This window comes from Agelaius tricolor, unplaced genomic scaffold (assembly GCF_023055355.1).
Source record: "Agelaius tricolor isolate 1412-34295 unplaced genomic scaffold, bAgeTri1.0.p SCAF_27, whole genome shotgun sequence".
NCBI classification, from domain to species: domain Eukaryota; kingdom Metazoa; phylum Chordata; class Aves; order Passeriformes; family Icteridae; genus Agelaius; species Agelaius tricolor.
Genome location: NW_027269287.1, coordinates 221674 through 234660, shown reverse-complemented (window position 1 = coordinate 234660; position 12987 = coordinate 221674). Strand labels below are relative to the sequence as shown.

General features: G+C 37.8%; 1 protein-coding gene across 3 annotated transcripts in view; it reads right to left on the bottom strand.

The window, feature by feature from the left end:
• EPB41L4A (erythrocyte membrane protein band 4.1 like 4A) overlaps positions 1-12987 on the bottom strand; it is a 118691-nt gene that overhangs the window by 37344 nt on the left and 68360 nt on the right. For all 3 annotated transcript variants that reach the window (XM_071448556.1, XM_071448555.1, XM_071448557.1), the window contains 3 exons: positions 3673-3764; positions 2674-2751; positions 137-249 (listed from right to left, as the gene is read on the bottom strand). In XM_071448556.1, coding sequence (XP_071304657.1) covers positions 137-249; positions 2674-2751; positions 3673-3764 — 283 coding nt within the window. The remainder of the gene's footprint in view (positions 1-136; positions 250-2673; positions 2752-3672; positions 3765-12987) is intronic.

Sequence of the window (12987 nt, the reverse complement as noted above, 5' to 3'; positions counted from 1 at the left end):
ACTGACTGAAAGCAAAACACAGAATCCATTCTGAGAGAACCTCAAGGACACTGCAGCAGTTCTGAGTCACCTCATGATGACAAAATGAACCAAAAAAAGAAGACATCTGCCCCAAGGTCAGTAGAGAAGGACCTACCTGTCTGTTGTGCTCTTTTGGGGTAAGTCTTACTGCGACTTCTTTCAATGCTCTGGTCAGGCCGTGGAAGCTGTACAGAAGGGTCTCTGGTCATTCGCAGAGATGTTTTTCCACTTCAAAACATAATAAAATCATGAGAAAATACTTGGGAAAGTTATCCAACAGGATCCTTAGACTGAAAAAAAAACATGCTGTTAACTTGTCATCCCACTTCTGGTTCTTCTGTTGAGTGGCACTAACCCGAATTTTGTTTTGAATCAGTCACTGGCAAAATCATCAACAGATTGTGCCAACCACTCCTATATTTGGCATTTCCAAGTGGAGATATGCCACTAAAACAAAATGCTTTTTTTAGGAATAGCTTAAGATAGCATGACCTTTTCTAACCTAGAATATTCTAACATACGACTTTCTTAAGTAATATTATTTCTTCCTGACCTTTTTCTGCAAGTTTCCTCCCAGGAAAACATGTTTAATATTGTTTACACATATTTAATATTGTTCAGTTCCAGTCAGTCAGGGGCTACTCCTCTGGCATGTGGAATGACAACCTGAAAGACTGCAAAACAAACTGTAATAAAGGACTCTCACTAGCACAGTCCCAGATGACAACAAATTGAGTAAAAGTCTTGATTCTTGTTTACAGTAAGGTTTTCCTTCACTGCACCATTGAAGTAAATTATTAAGTTTAAATTAATTCTTTTATACTCATTTTAATATTCTTCTCAGTGTGACTAAACAGAATATTGTGGTCATAACAGAAATCTAAAATTCATATTCCTCCCCAAAACTCTGTATTTGTTCCTGGAAACTTATTACACAAGAGAAGTAATTGTCACTATTAATTCCTTAACACCTGAAGTTTGATCATTGTGAAGTAAAATGATTGTACTAGAAAGTACTAAGCAACTACACAGGAGTTACTTATGTAGATTTTCTGAATTATGTGAATAGACTCCATGAAATATTTTCACCAGTAGCCCTTCATAGATATTCAGCACTGCAGAATTTCAATGTTTTCAAAATTATAAAAGAATTGAAGGACAAAAAAAATCTCAAATCCTAATCCTACATCACAGTACTGATGTAATTTTTTTTTGTTTATGTAGTTAGTTTATAGCATGCTCCCAAGTTAGCCAGAAAACTCATCTGCTCAACTTTTAAGGTTGGCAACCATGATAGTACTGCAAATTCCAGAAGCAATTTTAACAAACATCTGGGAATAGGACTTTCCACCCCCACTAAGCACCTCCATCTCCAAAGCATCTGATCTTAAGACAAAAAAATTGCCTTCCTGAAAACTGTCTGACACACAATGAGACATCTCTAAAAGATTTAGCAAAAAAAAAAAAAAAGAAAGACCAAGAAAACCAAAAACAAACAAACAAACAAAACAGAACAACATTAAAAACACAATACCACAAGACAAATGAAAATATTACGGTCCCCCCACTTACCCAGAGAAACAATGGGATTATGGCTTCTGCTCTGAGCTAATGATGTGTACAGACACATAACACTATCACTGCTTTTGATGATACAGTGGGGGACCAAAGACAAAAAGGGAAGACAACCAAAATTGTCAGTTATGACCATCATCCCAACGTGGCATGCCTGATCACTTATCACCCATGACATTTATTAAAACAGGAAGATGAATTGAACTGCACCACCAAGAGCCATAGCTCAAACACAGTTAACTGCTTTATGGCATGTTTTTTTTAATTGATTGAAAAGTTCTTGCCAGTACAAAGCTTTCTCCTCCCCAGGACCAGTGCCCTGCTCCAATCTGCTGAAGTGATCCAACTGAAAAAACTCATCTGCAGTACTCTGGCAGGAATCAGTGAGCTCCTACCCATTATCCCAGATGTGGTAATGCAGGCCAGGATCCACTACAAACAAAAAAGGCAGGACAATCATTGCCCTGTTGTCCTCAGCAAGGAGAATCTAGATCATGATAGAGAGTGGGATAACTCAATCTGCATTAGGAAAAAGGCAGAATGACAAAGATCTGCCTAACAAATGATTATCAACTATTACTGATGATTACTGATGATTATGATCCACTTAATTCTTGCATGATAGTGGAAACAGTGCTCCTTATCCATCCTTAATTTCAAGTTACAGCATCTTTCAAAGTTTAGAGCCTTGAACATTCATCTGATATTGTCACCTATTCAAGTCAGAGAAGATAGACACTCATTTTGGTATTCCCCAGCTGTCAGGAAAACCTCTTTAGGACATAAACATCAGGACTTATAAGGAGATAATGATTTAGAGAATTGTCAAAGCTGCTCCCACTTTGAATACAGACTATAGCAAGCCTCAACCCATTCTGGGGATCTGAAGAAGAAACATTTGTCCCAAAATTTTCAAGCTCCCAAAGACAGTCTGTTAAAATGGCCCTGATTCATCTTTCATCTTCAGAACTCTGCTGGGTCATATTCTGGGTGGTGGTTTTCTTTCACTGGAAGGAAAGAGGAGAAAAGGAATGAAGAAGGAATGAATTGAAGTTTTAAACAATCAAACAAATTCACCTGTACCGATGTTTATAACCTATGGATCCAAACTTGCTGACTTTTCTTGACAGAGAGTTTGATTCATTCTCTGGCACCCTGTGTAGTTTGAAAAATAAAATAACAGAGTAAGTTGCAAAGATAGTTCTGAATTATAGTCTCCTTCCCAAGTCAAGAAAAAACAATACAAATTTGGGCTCAAAAAAAATATTATTTTTTCTGCAAGTTCTTCTTCATCCCTACCACTGGACAGATTCTTATGGGGTTGAGAGTCTCCCAAAGACACCTGTTTGTCCCCCCTATTTTGACTACACACCTCTTTATTTCAGAGTCAAGTGTAAATTGCTGGCACCAGCAGCCTTTCACCTAATTTTGGGAGAAGGCAAATCCACCCTGACACAGTAGTGAGACTGCAGGAGGGATTCTCAATTCACTCATTTACAGCACTGCTAAAGGCAGCCCGGAGGATTCCATCCACCAATTCCCAGTTACGCACCTCAGCACATTTCTCTTGGTGTTTTTTGCGAGCGCTTTGAGATGTGCAGTACTGAGAAGATTTTATACACCTCAGTAAGTAAGCAAAATGTTATGGAAATTCAATGAATTTCTATTAAAATATATATATATATTTCTGTGCATGGTAGAAAATAGTAATGTCTGAATTCCAAAGGCCTCCCTCAAGCCAATGCTGCTACAGAAAATCTGATGATCAAATACATCCAAATCTATTTGGCAACTTAAATCCTTCCATCTTTCTGATAAAGTCTACTCTACACAACCTCAAGTACTGTTTAGAAAAGAGTGCTAAGATAAAAGAAACCACCAAATTACCAAATTTTAAAAACATTGTTTCACATCACTGTAAGAAAAGGTTTTGGCTTTTAAAAGCATTCTATAACCAAGAGCACAAATACGTTTCCAGGCAGCAAGCCTTTGTTGCACCACTCTGCAGGTACAACAAGGCTCCCACTCAGTGTAGTGGCCCTATGGAAAACACAACCTAACTTCTGCATCACTCACCTGAAAAATGTATGATGCTCTACGCAACATTTCCAGAGATGTTTGCATGTGACCTTGTTACGTGCTTCAAAAAAGAAGGAAGTTTCATTGCACTAAAGACAAAACAAAACAAATTAATGTTCTTATGGGGGATCCTGCCATTGGAGTGAATCTCATTTACTGAACACAAGAACCAGCCATTGCATGTCAGTCCATGCAAGAAAAGAAATCAGCACAAAGAAAAGCAAGTTCTATAATTCTGTAGAATTCTTCATTTAAAATTGTTTTTCTTTTTGAAAAATAGAGAAAAGAGATTATTGAAACACTTATGTTCCTTTGTTCATACACATCTTCTTTCCTAAAAAAACCACAAGTTTTCCTAATAAAATACAAGTTGTTTTTTTTTTAAAAATTATGTTTCTGATGTTTTCTAAAATGGCAGCTCAGATGTCAATCAAAAATATTCTGGTTAACAGTATAAAAAAAGGCAAGAATAAATGAAAGAAAGAAAGGAGCTCATGATCTGTTATAAACTATTATGAAGCAATGACAGAGGAAACACACAAAACAGGCCAAGGTAAACCTGAGGGGAAAAGAATACTGAAGAAGGAAAGAAGTTTCTTTTTTAAAGAAAGCTAACTTCTGAATAATTCAAAATGCTGAGAAAAAGTTGAAAGTCTTAAAACCCAACTTAAAATCTCTTAAGGAAGACAACAACAGCCGGAACAAAAGCATATACCAAGCTTAAAAGCCAAACTCTGGAAACTGGCAGAGAAAAGAGAAGTGGGACACATACAAACTATGAAATACTTCCAACAGAAAAGGAGAAGCAACAGACACATCACAGTGCTGGTTTTCAACAAGCTAAACACTCAGATGTGTTCACAAAAAAATACCCTTCTATCTATTATTCACTTGGTGAACTCAAGCACTTGGTGTTTCAGCTGTGATTTGCACGAAGAATGAGCAATCCCAGTGATGTCAGTGTGAGAGCTCAGCATGGCATGACACCCCCTGTAACAAAACTGAGTCTCAAACTGTTTTAGCAAGGTGTGAGTTACAAAGGAGGTGTGATTCACACCACCTTCAGCAGCTGATTTTGAACAATCTATGGCCCTGCGTTACCTACACTTCCCCAGTGCCATGCATACACAAGTAAAAAGCTCAGGCAAGTTTCTCCCTCTCCTGATTTATTGTTGTTTATTATTATCTGCAAGCACCTTACAAACTGTGAATTAATTCTCTATGTTCTGTAGAATTCAAAATTTCACCGATAACAAAAATCCAGTTATATCCCCATTAACAGCTGTCAAGCAGCCTCACAAAACCACAAATTACCTCCTCAAGTAGCTTTTCCTTCACCTTGAAACAAATAACAGCAAAACAACAAAATTTTGCACCTGTGGTCAGAATAATAGAGATTTCATTCCCTGACCAAAAAAAGAAAAACAACCAAAAAACATTATACATGAGCTTATTTTCTCCCTTGCCTTATTTTAGTTAAATGTCTGGTTGGAACAGTGCCATGGAACAGGCAAGGAATTAAAATAATTCTCTGGTCTTCCATCAAAAGCACATTTTTAATCTCCATGGCAAGAGAAAATAATACAGGCAGTACAGTAAGACAATGACCACCAAGAATGTTGAAACCTAGGATTCATCTGATACTGCTGTGTATCTCATAAAATTACTTTGTAGTACATAAATATAAGCATATATATATATAAATATGCATAAAATAGAAATAGATAGGTCCAATAAATATATTCCCAAAGTTCCTCAGGTTTGATAGGGATCATCATCTCTCTGCAGGATTCACAAGTGGTTTAACTTATAGACAAAATAATTTTAATTCATGAAAAGTAAAGGCTTCCTGAAAAATCTTGAAAACAGTCAAGGAGAAAAATCAATTTATCATGGACTCTTCTAGAGTAACAACATTGCTCTTTCTTCTCTGATGGCTAGAAACAAGAGTCTACCCACTGAAAAATCATAATGCATTTTACATTGTAAAACTTGTAAAGAAAACATATAAAGTGGTGCTTTGTGTTTGCTTACTTTGCACATAGCAGAAAAGTAGCTTTGGATTTCATTACTTGATTTAAATTACAATTTCTATATTAGACTGTCATCTCATATGATTTCATATAAACCCATACAACTCATCTTCAAAAGGATAATATCAAACTGCATTGTAGTATTACAAACTTGATGCAATATGATGAATCAGTTTAGCTTCTGTTAGGAAATAACTCAATGACTCACTTTTAATATGCAGGATCTTGCTCCTTCTTTGTTTACTCCTACTTTTACGCAAAGAATCCTCTGTTGCACTTAAATGTATTTAATTACATAATCTCAAAGGAAGGTGTTTCTGGTATGTGGGAAGGGAGAGGCAAAGAGAAGACAGGTATGATTTTTTTTTTCTTTGAAGAGACTTTTTAAAATAAGGTGTTTCTGCCTTATCTTACTGTTAGACCAATTTGAATACCACTAGCATTCAATGACAGTGGGAAAAAGTTGGGGGAAAAGTTCTATTCCTGTTAAGGAAAAAAGCTCTATTCATCCATTTTGTCTTCTTTAAGTTGCAATTTTAGAACTTTCCCATACACAGAACAAACAGCAGGAAAACACATTAAAATCAGTAAGTGACAGTAAGAGGGACCATATAGTTATACTGCCATTTCATAGAAAGATCTGACCAGCAAAAATTACTGATTCCATCATATGAAGGCATTATTTTCTAAGGCAGAAGAAAGTTCACCCTAGCTGGTAAGAAAAATGTTGATGATGCTGAAACATCTAAACTTAGTATTCAGCAATCAGTGGCACTCAGGGAGGGTAAAAAATAGAAGGGCTGGTGGGGGGGAGGTGAGAGGAGGATAATAACTCTATAGATCCAATTTACCAAAACTTTCGGGAATTCAGATCTGGAAAATGAAACAATTGCCTAAAAGTCATAGGACAGACCAACAAGTCTTCTGATAACACACGCAGTCTTATTTATTTATTTATTTAAATTTGAAGGAAAACCATATGTCTGAAAACTATGGCCTCAAAACTGATGCTTGCTATAACTCAATAGCACAATTAAATTGTGCTATTGAGAGGCAAAATTGTGCTAGATAGAGAAAAAAAAAGCCTAAAATACTCAACCCCATTAAAAGGGGAAACAATTCACAATTCTTTCACCATTTCTCAGTTATCTGGGAATTATTCTGTAACTTACTGCAACCAAGTCCAGTATGACACTGCTTACAGCACAGCCAGGTTTAGGACTTCCTCCATATTTGTTTTAGGACTATTTAAGGCTTGTAAGAGTAGTTTATAGAGACAATTTATAGATGCCTATATAAAAAGTTATCAGTACTGAGAACATCAATACCTTTCTGGATTAACATTTCTCCCAAGAGAATGAAATTTTTTATATTGGTAAAGAAAGGATGGCCTTTTCTGTTAAGACCATGACCTTTTGTTCCCAATAAAAGACAACATTTTTAGCATTTTGAACATAGCAATTTCCTACAGGTAGTTAGTGTTAGCTGGGTGTTTTGCTTATAATTCTCATATATCTGAACCAATAGAAACAAAGACCTATTGTAATTTTACTAATTATTTATAGGAAATTACACTTCCAAAGTCATTCAGTGCTCTTTGGTGCAACACAAGCTTCTCCTGGCTACTCATCCTGCTGTTTTCAGAGTGCCCAGTGTACTAAAGTTGAGGCACTGTAAATCATGAACTTCTTCCAGAGCAGTCCCAGCTTCTGCACTCTCTGGAGATCTCTCTCCTTTGAACCATTTTGGTGTTTGTCTGTTCTTTCAGGAAGCCCATTTTGCTGATCAAACAAGTAGAAAACCACTTATTTTTGTATGGTTATTTTCAATCCCATCTGTGACTTGCAGGAGCAAGAGAGGGGCAGGAGGATGGGACCAGAGGCTGCAAAAGGACCCTTGCAGCAATAACCAAGCTGTGGGACTGCCTTCTCCTAGCCCTGACAAGGCACACACCCTTTGTCAAAAAATGTGAGGACGAACATTACATATCCCTCTCCTTTAAGGTGCTTTGAAAACTTGTTCTGCAGTCTCCAAAACATGCTACAGCTCATACTGCTAGTACCTCACCACCATTTTTAACCAGAGGAGGAGAGAGAGACTAGCGCAGTGGATGCAGATAGCTTGTCTACACTACAGACTTATACACAGATGGACACTGAAGCCCTTCCCTGTTTTATGCTGGCTCCCCGAGCAGCCAGAAGACTGATCTGGCAGGGCCTCTAAGGCCTCCACTAGAGAGCTGGGAACTGGAACAGTGCTGCACCCTAATACCCACACCTCTCAGGTGGAAGATTAAAAGCGTATTACAAAACCCTTCAAAGGAGACAGGTCAGAGGGGTCATTGCTCTGTCTAAGCACAGAACACCTCTGGAACTAGTACAAAAGTTCAGGAGTGCTTGGCAAACAGCTTCCTGCTTGCTTTGTCTCGCCAGCCTGATTACACAGCTTTCAGGCTCAGAGATGCTTTGTGCCCACCTAGCTCAGCTCCTCAGCCGGGCAAGCTCAGCTCGACCTGGAAGAGAAGACACACGCTTAAAATGATAGCTCTTCTCTCTGAGGGCCAGAATATCCCTTGTTCTTGGAGCTCATGGATTACTCCCAGAATAAGAGGCCATTGTCAGCAGATTTACACCCATTGCAGGGAGAACTGACCCTGCCCACAGAGCAAAAATGATTCGAGAATCACCGATGCAGAGCAGGCTTTCTCTACCTTAATTTACAAGACATTTATGGGCTCCCAACAATGCAGGCTCAGAAAATGAAGAAGAAAATTCCAAAACCACATTAGGAGCCATACCATCACACACACCACTCCTCCCAGTCACAGTGAGTGCTAATGCTACACAAGGAGGGATCTTGCCCTGTTAGAGGACACACTTGCACATACACATACTACACCTGCACATGTAACAGAATTATTAACACTGAAGCTACTGCTTCAGAACATTATTCTTTGCCAGAATAATTATTCTTAGGCACATACCTGGGTACCATCAGCTCTAAATTCCAATAGGAAGTATTCTGTCTTTATATATAGACATATGCAGACAAATCACAGCTTATGTAACAAACAATGTACTATTACTTGTTACACAAGGTCAGTCTTTAGGAAAATGATACCAAGTAGGCAATTAAAATTGAAAAAGCTGTGCCAGTTGCATGTCAACATTGAAACAAACATATCTCAGCTTTACAGCAATTACAGCAATTCAAAAACACTAAGGAAGAATTAGAAAGAAAGAAAGCTGACAGTATCACCTTAGTGTCAGTGAATTTAATTATATGCAGGCCTTGAACCAATTGTACAGTCCTTCTATGATGGCTCAAAAAGCAATTAAGAAAAGACAGGAAAACCCCCAAGCAACCAAAACAAGCCAAAACTCTTTAATATGATATATGAATATCACTGGGCTTGTTCACCTCCACCCTTTATTATCACTCGGAGCTAAGTGGGTGCAAATGCAAATGATGCAAAAGTCATTTGCAATTCCTAAATCAATAAGAAAAATCATACCGCTATTTTTGTCTGGAAACTACACATACAATAAATTTGACTTAAGAGTGAGAGTAACATAACTTCAAATCCTGTTCAATCTTCCCAAGAAGCTGCAGGAACTATAAATCAAATTAGAAGTTCCTAGCTGGAATTTGTAACTCAAGACAGAATACAGCATTTGATAGGAAAAGAAGGGGTACAGCTGAACCACCTTATTAACATAATTATTTTTCAGACTAATGACACTTATGAGAAGCAGATTAAAAAGATAAAGTATATTTACAGTGTTTTCTGGACTATTTAAATAACAAAAAAAAATTTGTGTTTATACAAGTTTCAGCCACACAAAATGGGGACGATTATGTACTTTGGACTTGCATCAGTGGTTGGTGCTGCTCCTAAAGAGTCATTACCAATTTCACCTTGTGAATTCATCTGAATATGGAAGACTGCAGAGGAACACACAAAAATGTGGAAATAATCTTTAACTGCACAGATTGAGAGATTGTTTTGACTCAAAAATACCCAAATTCCAAGATCTCTTGAAATAAAAATTTCAGAATTCAAAAAGGCCTTTCTCTTACAGGAAAAATTATGAAAGCCAGTGTTTTGCACATTGAATTCTTTCTGTTTTGTGAAACAGGAAAAGTAAGAACAGAAGTTTTGCATAAACCCTGCTAAGGAGTGAAATCATTCACGTGCATGTTCAGACACAGAGCAACTGAAGTAAAAGGCTCAGTTACACCAAACAGCACCAGAGTGCAGGGAACAGCACAAAAGTACTTGGTACCTACAGGCAAAAAAACTCTTCATCTCTCACTCCTGCCTATTATCGCATTTACATTCCCAGCCTACACAGTCTATCACAGCATGTTTTTCTCTGTTTCCTTTCATGTCCCTAGTTGACAGAGAAATCTAGGAAGCAGGCTGTGCTCCTCACATGGGGAATCACAGGAGGTATGCTGGGCACCCCTTACACTACTCACTTCCACACAGAGCATCCATTGTGACCAAGCTCTGTTTTGCTGGTGGAGAGGGGAGGGCTTTGGCAGCCACCTGTGTTACTGAATTGTTTCCAGTAAGGTTGCTCCACAGACATGCTGCCAGGAACTGTGCACAGGCACAGTAGATGAATTTCTCAGTTTTCTAAGAAATAAACTTCTTTAATCTTCAAAAATTCTTGGCCATTTTATGTCATGTTTAGGGAATGTGAACATGTGAAGCCTTTGCAGGGGAAGGGTTCCTCATTTCATGCTGATGCTTAGAGGTGCCAGGGAGGACCTAACGCCTTTATAGCTCAGAATTCACAGCATGGATTCACACAGGGGGACAATTAAACACTGATTATTAACACCACTGAAAAAGAGCTTCAGTCTCACATGTCCATGGATGGCCAAATATGAAAGGCAATATTTTGTTTATGAGGGGGCAACAGCAATGACCTAAGGGAGAAAATATATAATACAAGCAAAGTAGTGAAAGATAGAACCAAAGTACTGATGGTCATGCTTGTAAACAACAGCAACAGGTGTGCAGGAAAAAAAATATGAGGCAGCTAAATATATGGGAATTATTCTCATGGAAGAGATATGAAGAAGTACAAGAGGTTACACTACAAAACAGAAAAGGCAAAGCAGCTTACTTTATTGTAGGACACTAAGCAATAGCATGTTCTGCTCAGTAAGCATCAAGTTTATTAAAAGTGAAGCAATGTAAACAAGAAAATGAACAGCCATAGGTTTGGCTCACACAGACAATAGCGAGGTTTAGGTAGTCTGAAGGCATGGACTTGTACACTTAGACTGTCATCTGTCAAGAAGATAAGATGTCCATTTCCACCCACCTAGTCAGAAATACACAGATTCTTCCGGCATGGTTGCAAAAATGTCACACCAATCTCAGCAAGCAACAACAAAGAAGTTACCACAAGTAACTCTATCCAGGGGAAGAGCTTTGCTGGTACTAAAGGCACTCACAGTTTCCTCTTTATGTGCAGTGAAAGGTGACAGTCAGTGTGAATAAGGGGAGCTGGTGTGTGTGGAAACACGGATAAAACCCACTCTGCAGAGAGTTTTTACAACATATGGAAAAGAAAAACACTCAGTTCACCCAGAAATAATCTGCTCTGTTACATGGTGTTAGCTCCTTCACTTTATGACATATAGTTCAACTTAAAGACATTGGAAAACCCCCATTATTTTTACTCCTCCTTAATCTCTTGTGGAGCTCTCTACAACTAACTGGAACAGACATTCCAGACTTAGTATACCACATCTGATACAAGGAAAGTATTAATTCCCTGGGCTGTAAAATTATATTACAGGAGGCAGGATGGATATTTACTCTCCTGTAATATACTCATGTGTCATGTGGGAGGACAAAGTGATAGCATTTATTAAAAAAAAAAAACACAAGAGGAATAAAATAAATTAGTGAAACAGATTTTTTGGAGTATTGGAACATACATGAATACACTGATGAGCTTTTCCTCCTCTGTGTAGAACAGCATAAATTGTTATGACAACTTTAATCCAGAGACTGAGGTTGCTGTCTGCTTATTCCAATATATAATTTTGTTCAAAGTACCCCCAGACTGGTAAAAAAGGGAAAAAGAAGATTTCTCTATGCCATTTTGGCCTTTCCTGCTCTTGTTAGGATATGAAGTGCTGTAGAAATACTTCAGATTAGTATTAGTTGCAAAGGCAAATTTAGTGAAGGTACACACCCCTGTACTTACTGTTCTACCCAACAATTCCTAGAAATACCTGTCAAGGCTTGAAACTACCAAGTTCTGTCAAAATGTTTGCCTTATGATCACAATGGTAAGAGTTCACCAGCTGTCAATATTCACAGCCTCAACTTTTCCAAAACCTTCCAGGTTTTTCTACTTAGCATGTTAAGCCTTTGCAATTCCATATGGTTAAAAGAAAACTGTGGAAATGTGGCATCAAAGAGAAGCTACAACTTCATTCACTTCCAAGCAATTCACTCCAAGTCAAACTCAGACTTGTTTGTACATGAACTATCACTCACCCTTTACATGAAACATGGTGAAAAGTTTTCCCAACCTTCCGCCAGCCTTTAAATAACTCTCCTATTTCAACAAACACACCTTCAGAAATAAAATTCCCATAGATTACCACACCAAATATAAACAAGCCACTTGGGAGTAACAAAAGAGAGATTTGCCAAGACATCTGCAGAGACACCAGAAATGCTGTCCACAACAGGAGCAAGACAAATGTCCTCATGGAAAAACCATGGATGAGACTGACAACCATTACGAGGATGAACAAAAATACATAGATAAACAGTAAAGGGGATTTTTGCCAGCAGGTTAGTACAATTTAAAACTATTAACTATCAGTCCTTATGAAACTATAAACTTTCATGTCTAACTAAATTTTTAACTAAACCAGACAGCAAAACCAGACAGCAAAAATCACAAACTGATTGCAACTATGTTTTTTATTGCATGCCATTATCTTTTCCTACATTCTCAACAGTCTCCTCCTCTCCCTATTCCACATGCTTTGTAGGAGATAATTTTTTTTTTTTTTTTTTACTTACTGCATCTTAAAACCTCCTCTCTAAAATCTCCTCTCTTCCTATCAACCTGCTGTCCTTGCCCCACTGGAACCAACATTGCTTTCTCTCAAATGGTCTAAGTGCAAAGTGATGATAAACTCTGACAAATGGGTTTCAAGCTATACAAGATGGCTCCCTGTTTTGTGCCTGACAGCTTTGTGAGGTTCCCTTCACCTACATTTGGTTTCATACAGT